Here is a 12,741-nt window from a genome sequence, read left to right as displayed (position 1 = left end):
TCACCATCGGGGCCACAGCCTGAGCTGTCTCCATGATACGTATTTTTTAGTGTTAAATGAAATGGCAACATTAAAACATTTGGAGCCATGAGGTGAAAATACAGATTTCTAGCTTCTAAATCTCTCGAGGCTGAGTGCACCCATCACCCCGGGTTAGGCTCACTCGTGGCGCTGACCTCGGCTGGGGGACGGGTGTCCTGGGGCCCCAGGCACCTACTCCCTGTGCTCTGTTCCGCGTGGGGAGCCTGAGACGCTGGCACTTGGCGCTCAGCTGCACTTGGGTCAATCAGGGAAAACGACTGAGCTGCTTTCCTTTCTCAGACCTGCGTGCCCTCTTGTTTGCAGCGTGCCGGATTTGGTCCCTCCCCAGGACCCCACCCCAGCCCCTCTCGGCCCCATGCGGTCTGGTCCTCACCCCACCGCCACTCCCTCCAGCCCGCCCCGCCCCCAGGCGCCCCCACCCCCGTCCCAAGCCGCGTCAGCCCACCGTGCAGGGGGAGGGCCGCACTCAGCCGCTGCCTCTCCCGCAGTTCCTGTGCACGGTGATCGCCATCCTCCTGCACTACGTCTACATGAGCACCTTCGCCTGGACCTTCGTGGAAAGCCTGCACGTCTACCGCATGCTGACCGAGGTGCGCAACATCGACGCGGGGCCCATGCGCTTCTACTACGTGGTGGGCTGGGGCATCCCGGCCATCGTCACAGGTGAGCATGCGCAGAGCGGCCACGCCCGGCCAGGGACCCGCGGGACATCGCAGGAACCCACGTCAGTGCCCCCAGGTGCTGGCAGGGGAGCTCTCTGGCCTCGTCCTGGGCACCTAGCACCCACATCTGCTCACAGGAGTGTGATCACTCAGTGTCCCTGTCAGGTGTGAGCACACTGAGGGCTGGGTTCAGGCCATTCAGGGTTCTTTCTGGCACCTAACAGACAAAAACTCCCACGTCTGCCGCTTTGTGGACAGATGGGTGAGTGGATGGATGGTGAACGACGGACAGATGGGTGGGTGGATGGATGGTGAATGACGGACAGATGGGTGGGTGGACAGGTTGGTGAGTGGATGGATGGATGGGTGGATGGATGGGTGGGTAGGATGGATGGATGGATGGATGGATGGATGGATGGATGGATAGGTAGATGAGTGGTTGGATCAGTGGGTGGAGAGATGAGTGGATGGATGGATGAATGGTTAGGATGGATGGATGGATGGGTAGATGAGTGGTTGGATCAGTGGGCGGGTGGATGGAAGAAGGAGTTAATGAACGAACAGAGCAGTGGCACTTGCTCAGCACACTTTTCTCTAAACATCAGGAAGTCAAAGTTTGCTTCCTGTGGGGAAAGATCCCCACTGGTATCACAACAGGTGAGCGGCACCCTCTCTCCTCTCAGCACCTGGGCTCCCAGGGATCCTGAGTGACCACTGTCACCTCTGTCCAGGGCTGCTGGGGGGGCAGTGGGGCCTCCCGTGCTGGCAGCCACCCCTCTTGACCCAGAGAGTGACCCTGGCAGACACACCATGCTGCATGTCTCTGGTCAGCTCAGGAGAAAGGTGCTGAGTCAGGTGGTCTCTGAGCCCCAAAGACTGGGAAGAACAAGGGCTCAGAGCAGCTGGTTTCAGGGGCCCCCACTGCCCATCTACTGAAACCCTGAAGCCAAGACCTGGTCCTGCTTGGACACTCAGGACACTCACCTCATCTTGAATTTCATCTCCAATCTGCTCAGAGCCTCAATTATTACTTGTTTTTTTTTTTTTAATTAGCAAATTAACCTCAGAGACCAGAATGTCAGATTTTATTTACATTAAATTCTATGAAGAGGAGTGAAGAAGTCAGGTCGGAATTATTTGCCGATTTGCTTATTTTACAAAGCGAAGAGTTAAAGTGTGCCATCTGGTTTTCCAGGCTTCCCTGGTGGCTCAGACAGTAAAGAATCTGCCCGCAATGCAGAAGACCAGGTTCAATCCCTAAGTTGGGAAGATCCCCTGGAGGAGGGCATGGCACCCCACTGCAGTACTCTTGCCTGGAGAATCCCATGGACAGAGGAGCCTGGCGGGCTACAGTCCATGGGGTCGCAAAGAGTTAGACACAGCTGAGTGACTCACACTTTTCTGTGCCCCCAGTAAACTTAGAGTGTGGCTTCTGGTCTGTAATGTACCCCGTGGCCGGTCATGCGTGGCCTGGGGCCGTAGTAGTATTTGTGATGGGAATGGAGTTCGCTGCGTGCACAGATGTCCCACCTGTAGATGAGCCCCAGTCCGATGGCCAGCCCCAGGGCCACGCTCAGGAGCCGATGTCCTGGCCAGCGTGGGCTGAGGTTTAAGCACAGGTGTTCCCACTTCAGGGCTTCTGAGACAAAGTATCACACACTGAGGGGCTTAAAAGACAAACAGAAGCTTCTTCTCTCGCAGGCCTGGAGGCCAGAGTACAGATCAAGGGGTAGGCAGGATGCTCTCTTTCGGAGGCCCTGGGAGTAGTCTGCCCCTCTGGTCCCCTGGCTGCGGCAGCCTGGCCTTGTGGCTGCGTCCCTCCCGTCTCTCCTCCCCCATGTCTGTGTCCAGACCTCCATCTCCTTCTGAGAACACCAGTCATTGGGTGGAGCTGCTGCTGCTGCGAAGTCGCTTCAGTCGTGTCCGACTCTGTGCAACCCCATAGACGGCAGCCCACCAGGCTCTGCTGCCCCTGGGATTCTCCAGGCAGGAACACTGGAGTGGGTTGGCATTTCCTTCTCCAATGCATGAAAGTGAAAAGTGAAAGTGAAGTCGCTCAGTCGTGTCCGACTCTTCGTGACCCCGTGGACTGCAGCCTACCAGGCTCCTCCGTCCATGGGATATTCCAGGCAAAAGTACTGGAGTGGGTTGCCACTGCCTTCTCCAAGGGCCCACCCTAAATCCAGGATGACCTCATCTTAGATCTCCAGCACACTTCCATCTGCCAAGACTGTATTTCTACATAAGGCCACATTCAGAGATTCAGGGAACACCATTCAGGCTGCTCCAAGGCAGCCACGTGGGAGTTCACGGGGCTGAGGCCACGCCGAGCCCCTACTGGGACACTTGGGACCTTCGTAGGAGAAACTCGAGCCCCCACAAAGGGCTTCTGTGCCGGCGGACTCGAGCTGGGTCCACGTGGTCACTCCAAGTGGGGCCGTCCTCACCTGCGAGCCGGAGGCGCCGAGCCCCGGCTAACAATCACGGGCGCTGTTGGCCCCAGGCCGGCCCAAGGCGTGCTGCGAAGGAGCCAGCAGGAGGCTGTCCTGCACAGGCAGCCTGTCCCTCCGAGGACGAGGACTGCCCACGGGGAGAGAGGCTGCTCTCAGTGCCCTTTTGCCTCACACCCTCTCCCGGTCGACCCCGATCTGGGCAGGGGCACCGCCAGTGCAGAAACACTGCTCCTCTAAGGCGGCGCTGGAGTCTCAGTTCAGACCGTTCATGTTTCTAACTCGCTTTAAGAACAGTTTTGGGTGCTTTCCTTTTTTTAACGCCTAAGCCTCTTGCCAAAGAACTTAAGGCGGTTCCCGGGACCTCGGCTGGAACGAGGCATGGTTCCGGCCACACTCCGGCCCACGTGGACCCCGCTCCAGCCCGGCCCAGCCTCGGGTCAGTCCCCGGCCAGCCGTGCTCCCATCATGTCTTCCACGTGCTGGGCCCTGAGGACACACGCCCCCAGCCCCGCAGCCTGGTTCCTCTGAGCCTTCCAGGGCGGAGGGTCCTGCCTGGGGGGCTGGGGACACCCCAGGTGTGGGCCACCCCTCATCGGGACGGCCCTCACTCGTCCCCTGCCTGTTGTCCAGGACTTGCGGTGGGCCTGGACCCGCAGGGCTACGGAAACCCGGACTTCTGCTGGCTGTCCCTTCGAGACACCTTGATCTGGAGCTTCGCGGGGCCCATCGGGACCGTGATAGTTGTGAGTGCTCAGAACCCCTGATCCTCAGAGGTGTGGGAGGCTGGGTGCCCCTCGCGTGAGTTGAGTGGTGTTGAGAGCCCATGGGTTACCGGCTCCACTGGCCATCTGGACGGGACTGGAGGGGCTGACCTCCCGGTGATGCAGCTGCGTCCTCAGACCCGTGGATTCCAGGCTTTGGACCACATCCACATTCACTCAGACCACTCAGCGTCCGCCCCCAGCAGGCTCCTGGGCCCTGAGGGCTCATCTCAGGGGCACACCCCCCGAGATGAGGGCTGAAGACCCTCAGAAGCCTTTGGGTTGTGAAGGTGTGTTGTGACAGTACTGTGAGGCTGCCACCTGACTTTGGGATTTTCTGTTGTTTTTTTTCAGGTCAATACAGTCATTTTTGTCCTGTCTGCAAAGGTTTCCTGCCAGAGGAAGCGCCATTATTATGAAAGAAAACGGGTCGTGTAAGTTGGTGCTATACCCGGGCAGTGGGCGGGACTGGACCCAGCCCCTTCTGAGACCCCCGCCGGGCAGAGCCTGTGAATGTGCCCGTCACCCAGCGGGTCAGCTGCTGGCTTTTCTGGGCCAGGTCAGGGGGTCACAGCAGTGGGGCTCGGCGGGCTGCAGTGGGGAGCGGGCGGCTGAGTCTGGCCGTGTCTGGGCTGAGCCCGGCGGGCCTGGGGCGGGGGGCCAGGATGGCAGCCTGGACCAGGGAGGGGCGCACTGGACCCCAGAGGTTTTCGGGGTGCAGGACACACGGGGCTTGGTGGCAGAGTCCCCGAAGGGAGACGGGTGAGCGGTGACACCCGGGTGGGGGCGGGGGGGACAGTGACAGCAGATGGGGGAGGTGCCTGGAGTGGGGGCGGAGTGGGACATTCCAGGCCGTGGTGATGATGGTGATGTTGGTGCCGCAGGAGGGGAGGTACTCGCCCAGCGAGAGGAGAGGACGTGCAGCACAGCAAGAGTGGGGGCCCCGCAGAGAGGGTGCCTCCAGCGTTTGGGGGCTGGACCAGGGCGGGGGACCTACAGAACAGCCTTGGGGAGGCAGGGCAGCAGCTGAGAGCACAGCGTGGGGCCCAGGAGCCACGAAATGGTCAGAGCAGGGGTGACCACTGGGCCAGGCGACCCAAGCTGGGGCCAGGAACGGGACGGTGTGTGAGGAGGAGCTTCGAGGCAACAGGAGGCTCCTGTCCACACACCCCCGGAAGAGCAGAGTCTGAAACGGCTGTGGAGGGGTGGAGACCCCGGGCAGGGGACACAGGGCAGCCTGGTCATCGGCTCCACCGCCCTCCACCTCCTCCACCACGCACATGCACCTTTCCAAGCACTTAACTCACCTTAATGCACATGGTCCCGCCACCCCAATGACCCCACGAGGGGTGCACATCGCCAGCCCCCTGACAGCTGGGGAGACGGAGGCAGGGAGCGGGGAGCCCTAGCAAGTAGCCTGCACGGGGAGCCTGACACCCCTCTTCTTGCCCCTCACCTCCTCCGGGTCCACGGAAACTCCCAGGCCTGTGCACCAGGCTCTCCACGTCACTGTGGACACGGCCCGTCCCCTATCTTGGCCCCCAGCTTCTTGATTACCTCATTTCAGTTCAGTTGCTCAGTTGTGTCTGATTCTTTGCAATCCCATGGACCACAGCATTCCAGGCCTCCCTGTCCATCACCAACTCTCGGAGTTTACCCAAACTCATGTGCATCGAGTCAGTGATGCCATCCAACCGTCTCATCCTCTGTCGTCCCCTTCTCCTCCCGCCTTCAGTCTTTCCCAGCATCAGGGCATTTTCCAGTGAAAAGACCTCCCCCTTTGCTGGTTAAGTCCTCGCCTGCGTTTCACCTCCCCGCTAAGCTCCACCTGCCTTTTCCCCTGTGAGCCCCGTGGTAGATGCTTGGAGAGGTGGTGGGAAGGAACGGGGTGGGGGGGGCGGGTGATGGCGGAGGGGCGGGGCATGCCCGACACTCAGCCGTTGCCCCGCCCCCAGCGCCCTCCTGAGGACCGCCTTTCTGCTGCTGCTGCTCATCAGCGCCACCTGGCTGCTGGGGCTGCTGGCTGTGAACGGAGACGCGCTCGCCTTCCACTACCTCTTCGCCGTCTTCAGCTGCTTACAGGTGGGCGGCCGGGGAGTGACCCTGCGGGGCCGGCCCTGGGGCGGTCAGGGCTCACCCGTGCTGCTTCCTGCCCCCCGGGGAGACCCTTGACCTGCCATCCAGACTGCGTCCTGGCTCTCCGGACACACGGGACCACGCCGCGGCTGTCTGGCCGGTGTCACCGCGGTGTGTGCGGGGCTACGGAAACGCCTCGTCGTGGTCCTGCCGCCAAAGACAAGCCTGCTGCTGCAAACGCAGCTCTGCTCGCAGCCCCCCGCCCCAGGGACCCCGGTCCACGGCCCGCTGTGTCTGTCAGGACACAGTGGTCTGCTCAGCTGGAACGGGCCTCACGCTGTCCCAGCCAGCGGGGTGTAGACCCCGCTGTGTCCTGAGAGTGCTGACCATTTACAGCCCACATCGAGGGCTTCCCCAGACCCTGACTGATGATGCGACATTGGGGGCCCAGATGCCCCGAGGGCTGGGGCCCAGGAGGGGATGGTCCTCCAGGCACCTGGCGGCAGGCTGCTTGCCCTTACCAGGCCCCTCCTGGAGAAATCGGAAGCGCCCAGGGCAGGGCAGGGCGGCCAGGTGTGGGCCCTGCTGGGCTCCGCGCGGTCTCTGGGCAGGCAGGCACGCGGGGGTGGCCGCAGCCGGGTGTCTCCCCGCGAGGCCGAGCCGCGCTGACCCCGCGCCGCCCCGCAGGGCCTGGCGGTGCTCCTGCTGCACTGCGTGTTCAACAGGGAGGTCCGGAAGCACCTGAGAGGCGTGCTCGCTGGGAAGAAGCCGTACGCCGACGACTCGGCCACCACGAGGGCCACCCTGCTGACGGTAGGGGGCGCCCGCGGGCCCCGGGGTAGGGTGGGCCAGGCTTGAGGGGACGCAGATCAGATGCAGCTCCTTGGTCTCGCCTCCCCCACCACTTGGACGTCACAGGCCTGAACCGGAGCACAGCCGCCTTCCCTGCAGCCTGGGAGGAGTGGGCTGACAGGGTCGGTGTCTGTCCCGCCGCGGCCCTTGGTCCCCTGAGGCCGAGGCCAGCGGGGGTCCCGACCAGGGGCGGAGAGGCTGCTGTGCCCAGCGCCCGGCGGGTGCAGGCAGGCTGCTGCGTGGAGCCCTGCAGAGGGGACCCAGCCGTCCCCCACGGCCCGGTGGCCTCCGCTCGTCCGCTCACCAGCCCCCCGCCCCGCAGCGCTCCCTCAACTGCAACAACACGTACGGCGAGGAGCCCGATGTGTTCCGCACGGCCCTGGGCGAGTCCACGGCCTCGCTGGACAGCACCGTCAGGTCAGGCCGCACTGGGCCCTGCTGTGGCCGCGGGGCGGGGTGGCGGGGACAGCTCCCAGAGCAAACGCCAGCTTTGTCACCTCCACCCCGTCATGTGTCCCGTTGGTTGGGCCCGGCAGGGCCACCCTAGCACACACATGGGGCACTGGGTGAGGGCAAGGCTGGGTGGCCAGTCACGTGTCCCCCCTCCCCGCGCAGGGGCGCTGAGCCCACCCTCTCCCCTCTCCAGGGACGAAGGGGGCCAGAAACTCAGCGTGTCCTCAGGGCCAGCGCGGGGCGGCCACGGGGAGCCGGACGCATCCTTTGTCCCCAGGAGCGCCAAGAAGCCCCATGGTATGTGTCCCATGGTGGGTGGTCTCCCTTTCCGGGGGCCGGCTGCCCTGAGGCCCCCACCTCTGGCCTGGACCCAGGTGGCTTCACTCAGCCCTTGACAGGAAGCCCCCCACCTGCCCCCTCCCCAGGCCATGACTCGGACTCGGACAGCGAGCTCTCCCTAGATGAGCAGAGCAGCTCCTACGCCTCCTCGCGCTCATCTGACAGCGAGGACGACGGGGGCGAGGCTGAGGACAAATGGGACCCGGCCCAGGGCCCCGTGCACAGCACCCCCAAAGGTGAGCGAGCCCCAGGCCACGGCGCAGATCCCAGGCGTGGCCGCCCGGCCCTAGGGCAGAGCTGTGGCGGCGGCAAACACAGACCCCTGCTCGCCGTCTGGGCAGCACAAGCAGGCCTGCTGTGGGACCCCCCCTAGCGAGGATTCCGTGAAGCCGACCCCGCCGCTCAGGGAATCGAGGCTCCCGGGGCTGGGGGTGCAGGGTGCTTGCAGCCGGGGACCCCGCATTGGGACCAGCCCTCCCTGGGTCTTGATGTCCCCCCTGGGCTTGCGGGTGGGGGGCTGGGGGTCAGCGCCCCTCTGGACAGGCTCTGCTGAGCAGGAGCGGGAGGTGGTGGGGCTCATGAGCTGAGCTGGCGGCCACACGTTGAGGGTGTGTCTTGCGCATCAGTGGACGCCGTGGGTAACCATGTCTCAGCCGGCTGGCCCGACGAGAGCCTGGCTGGGAGCGACAGCGAGGAGCCAGGAGAGCTGCCCCGCCTGAAGGTGGAGACCAAGGTCAGCGTGGAGCTGCACCTGGACGAGCAGGGCAACCACTGCAGCGAGCGCCTCCCAGCCCGGGACAGTGGGGGCCCCAGGCCCGCGGCCGTGCCGCCCAGCCAGCCCCCTGAGCAGAGAAAAGGTGCCAAGGGCCTGGGCTCCCCTAAACGGGGGGCTGGGGAGTCCCTGCTCCTGGGGGAGAGGGCCCCGGGGACGGGGTGCTAGAGAGGGACCACCCCTCCCCTGCAGGACACAGGGGAGCCCTGAGGTGGGGAGACCAGCGGCCATGCCTGCAGCCCCGTGTGACTATCCCTCCCCCAGTCCCCCACGTCCCCAGCATCTGGCAGGGCCAGCCTGGCTGTGACCTCTTCCATCTCCCCCAACCCCGGACCCAGGCATCCTGAAAAACAAAGTCACCTATCCGCCACCGCTGACCGAAAAGACACTGAAGTCGCGGCTGCGGGAGAAGCTGGCCGAGTGCGAGCAGAGCCCGGCATCTTCACGCTCGTCCTCCGTGGGTTCCAGCGACGGGCTCCGCGCCCCTGACAGTGCCATCACCGTCAAGACGCCGTGCCGGGAGCCTGGCCGGGAGCACCTCAACGGGGTGGCCATGAACATGAACGTGCGGGCCGGCAGCGCCCAGGCCCATGGCTCCGGCTCCGAGTGAGTAGCCTGGGCCTTGGGAGGGGCGGCGGGGGCCCCTGGCCAGCCTCCCCTCTGCTCCGCATCTGGAGGGCGGACGCCAGGTCCAGGGGCCCATGGCCAGGGTCTGAGCACAGGGGTGCCCAGGATGAGGCCTGGGGGGCCGTGGAGGGGCTTCCACCCAGGAGAGGAGCTCTGCAGGGGTCAGGAGGAACCAGCCGGAGGTGGGCCAGACCCCCATCCTGGGGGCCGAGTCAGCCACAGCCGAGTCCTGTCCAGCCCTGAGTCCTGTCCAGCCCTGACATTCTAGGATGTGAGAGCATGTGGGACTAAGCATTGTCTCCTCAGCCCGGGGTCATTACTGACCCATTTCGTGGCTGAGGAGACTGAGGCTGGGGGTGGGGGGACACCCGGCCACAGAGGCATGGAAGTGGGCTCCAGCTCCGAACCGGTCTGCTCATCTCACCAGATGGCCCAGGGAGGTGGGAAGACTGGGCCTGGGTCTTCTAGTACATTAACAGAATGGCCTTCCTAAGCCCAGAGCAGGAGTCTGGTTGTCAGTGGCGCTCCGTGGGCCTCTGTGGAGGACACTCAGATGGGCCTGGGTCTCTGTGGCCCTGTGGGCGGGGTGCAGTTTCGACCTGCCCCCTCCCCTGCCTGCGAGTGTCACTGCCCACACGTGAGTTTGCCCTCCGTGGAGCCTCCGGGCGTCCCCTATCCCCAAGTGGGGGCTCTACCCCCGCCCGACCTCAGACCCAGCCCCGCTGCTAGCTTCACGGGTGGCAGGGCCGTCCTCGCTGACCCTCTGCCTGCCTGCCGGCTTCTTCCCACGCGCAGAGGCAGTAACGAAACTTCAATTTGAACCATCAGGAAACCGTGAGACAAGCCCGCCACCTCCACCAGGCCTCGGTGCCGTGTGGTCGCGCTCCTGGATCTCGGAGCCCCAGGGGCCCCCGCGTGGTCAGCGGAGCAGGCCCTGAGGGCAGGGGTCCCTGCAGGGGCAGCCCCACAGCTGGCGTGACTGAAGGTCCAGACGCAAAGCCCTGAGTGGCCTGGAGGCTCCAGGCCCCTCAGGCCCCGTGACAAGTGCCAGAGGCCATGGGGGGGCTCGGACTCCCAGACGGGCACGGCTCAATCCTCAGACTGCAGACAGAGCCCAGACTGTGTGCTGGCCTGGCCGGGACTGGGCCCAGCAGGAGAGCTGCCTAGAGACAAGCCGCCAGGCCGGCTGGCCAGGACTCAGGGCCCCAGGCCAGCAGCTAGCCCCGCAGCCGCCTGCAAAGCCAGCCTGTGCCTTAAGGCAAACCCTTTCCTTTGTCGCAAAGGTGTAGATACTTTTGTATATTTGTATGGAACTTTGAAAAGGCGAAAACCTCTGTATATTTTGCATCTGTACTGACTCTACCCTGGGAGATCCGTGGGGGTGATCGCAGACTCCAGCCTGGAGTCTGGCATGCAACCAGCAGTAGGTATCCCAGGAAAGCAGAGATGGGACGTGTGTAGGGTGTGAGCTGGACAGGGGTTCCCGTGCTGCTTCCAGCCAGGAGCCTGGAGCCCGTGGGCGTCACACGGGGCCGCCCCGGATGAATTTGAGCTGCTTGCCCTCAGCTCCCACCTGCTTGGATGTGGGTATGGCTCCAAGACAGGACCGGGACCAGGCAGGACTCAGGAGCCCTTCTGAGCGTGGACGCGGGTGCACACGGCTGAGACGGGCCCGCCGGCCAGCCCCTCAGCCCCGCGGGCCTCCCTGGCCCCCTTCCCGGCCGGGGCTGCTGCAGGTGGGGCGCTCCTCTGTCTGCTCCTGTTCTCGGCGGGACTGCGAGTGTTCACACGTCCCCGATTTGGGCGGAGGGATGAGGTCTTCCAGAATGTCACATTCCTTCCTGCCAGTTTTCCAGCTCTTTGAGGCTCCGAGGATCTCCAGGCAGGCGGGGGTCTCACCCCCAGAGTCTGACCAATTACTTCACTTTGCTTCGAATGGCCAATTGTGCGGAGGGACAAAGCCACAGCCACACTGCTCAGTGGTTACCGGGCTGCTTTTGGGAAACTCACACCGGGGACCTGCTGGGACTGCCCCTCTGCGGGCAGTTGGTGCGGCGTGGCCCGAGGGGCTGTGGAACAGGGCCCAGAATCATTCAGACACGTCTCATTTCAGTGTTTCTTTTGTTCTCTAATCGGTGCCCAAATAAACGATCTGCCCAGCTGCTTCCAAATATGAGAAGCCGTAAACTATGAGGAGAATCGAGTAAAACGCAAAGATGTCCGTCTACTGTGTTGTTCTGATGGAAATGCGAGTGTTGTTCGTGGTGTAAAGGAAAGCTTATCTGATACTGGTCTAAGACCACAAGTGAAAATGAAATGAGATCCCAGAGCCCTCACAGCAAAATGAACTATAAATGTGCCTTAGCAGGGGAGTGGCCTTTTCAAGATGCACAATAGTAACAGTACCTTCGAATGTTTACCATGGAGGAAGCATTTTCTAAGCAAAAAAGAAAGTGGAAATATTTTTGAATCTTTGAACACTCCATTTTCATATTATCCCATATTCTTCCACAACTGGATTTTGTCCCTTGAGATGTATTTAGTTTTTAATTTGATCAGAACTGTTACCAAAAGAGAAAAAAAATGTCAGTTTTATTAAGACAGGAAAAATGTAAACCTATTTTTGTGATTTAAAGACTTTATGAGAAATACTAGACACTGGAGGGTTTTTTTTTTTTTTAACAAATGTGTATTTATTAATGTTCAGAACACTGGAATTGCAACACAAATGAGGAAAGAGTCTACAATAAATTAAGATGTTTTTGAATTTGTACTTCTGCTCTGCTTTCGCCCCATCCCTACTTCTGCACCCCTGTTCCCTCCCTGTTCTGAGGCAGCCCTGGAGAAGGGACCACGAACAGGACGAACAGGACGCTGAGAAGCCTGGGGGGGCAGGAGCCATTCTAGAACTTTCTGTATGTTCTTCTGCTCATCCAGACTCTTGCACCTCACACTTCAAAATCTTCCCGCCCCAGTCTCTCTTTCCAGCCCCGCAGGGACTCCAGTGAACACGAACGGTTCCTGTGGCTTTGTTCATTTGTGTTCATTGTTTCAGGTTAGATCACCTCTAGTGATGAGTGTTCTTTTTCTTTTTTGCGGGGGGAGAGGAGCCTCAAATCATTTTATTTACATAACAAAGGGAAGGGTGACCCAAGACTAGAGGATTTGGGAGTACTTGGCCTGCATATTTAAATACATAAACTATATATATATATATATGACATATATGTGGAGTGGGAAATGGCAACCCACTCCAGTAGTCTTGCCTGGAGAATCCCATGGACAGAGGAACCTTGCGGGCTGCAGTCCATGGGGTCGCGAGAGTTGGACACGACTGAGTGACTTTGACTACTTTGACTTGACTGTAACATATATAAGGGTATATGTACACACACACACACACACACACACACACACACACGTAGTTGGGCTTCCCCGGTGGCTTAATCAGCAAAGAATCTGCCTGCAATGCAGAAGACTCAGGTTCGATCCCTGGGTCAGGAAGATCCTCTGGAGAAGGGAATGGCTACCCACTCCAGTATTTTTGCCTGGAAAATCCCATGGAGAGAGGAGCCCCGAGGGCACAGTCTGGGGGTTGCAAAGAGTCAGACATGACTTAAGCAACTAAACCTAAATCAAAACCATATACATATATACATAGATTGTACCTTTTATTTTAAACCAAATTAATGTTAACTACCATT

General features: G+C 61.3%; 1 protein-coding gene across 2 annotated transcripts in view; it reads left to right on the top strand.

The window, feature by feature from the left end:
* The window catches only part of CELSR1 (cadherin EGF LAG seven-pass G-type receptor 1), a 144,434-nt gene extending 132,630 nt beyond the window's left edge, over positions 1 to 11,804 (top strand). The window contains exons 25-35 of one of the 2 annotated variants that reach the window (XM_059887206.1): positions 531 to 705; positions 3,788 to 3,900; positions 4,273 to 4,352; positions 5,874 to 6,000; positions 6,682 to 6,807; positions 7,169 to 7,263; positions 7,493 to 7,596; positions 7,725 to 7,874; positions 8,265 to 8,495; positions 8,749 to 9,016; positions 9,866 to 11,804. In XM_059887206.1, coding sequence (XP_059743189.1) covers positions 531 to 705; positions 3,788 to 3,900; positions 4,273 to 4,352; positions 5,874 to 6,000; positions 6,682 to 6,807; positions 7,169 to 7,263; positions 7,493 to 7,596; positions 7,725 to 7,874; positions 8,265 to 8,495; positions 8,749 to 9,016; positions 9,866 to 9,875 — 1,479 coding nt within the window. In that variant the 3' untranslated portion in view covers positions 9,876 to 11,804. Of the gene's footprint in view, positions 1 to 530; positions 706 to 3,787; positions 3,901 to 4,272; positions 4,353 to 5,873; positions 6,001 to 6,681; positions 6,808 to 7,168; positions 7,264 to 7,492; positions 7,597 to 7,724; positions 7,875 to 8,264; positions 8,496 to 8,748; positions 9,017 to 9,832 lie in introns of both variants that reach the window. The other variant, XM_024992922.2, reaches the window with a different exon arrangement.
* Positions 11,805 to 12,741: the final 937 nt, after the last annotated feature.

The sequence above is a fragment of the Bos taurus genome, chromosome 5 (assembly GCF_002263795.3).
Source record: "Bos taurus isolate L1 Dominette 01449 registration number 42190680 breed Hereford chromosome 5, ARS-UCD2.0, whole genome shotgun sequence".
Lineage (NCBI taxonomy): Eukaryota > Metazoa > Chordata > Mammalia > Artiodactyla > Bovidae > Bos > Bos taurus.
The sequence above is the reverse complement of the archived record's forward strand: the minus strand, read 5'-3'. Positions and strand labels throughout refer to the sequence as shown.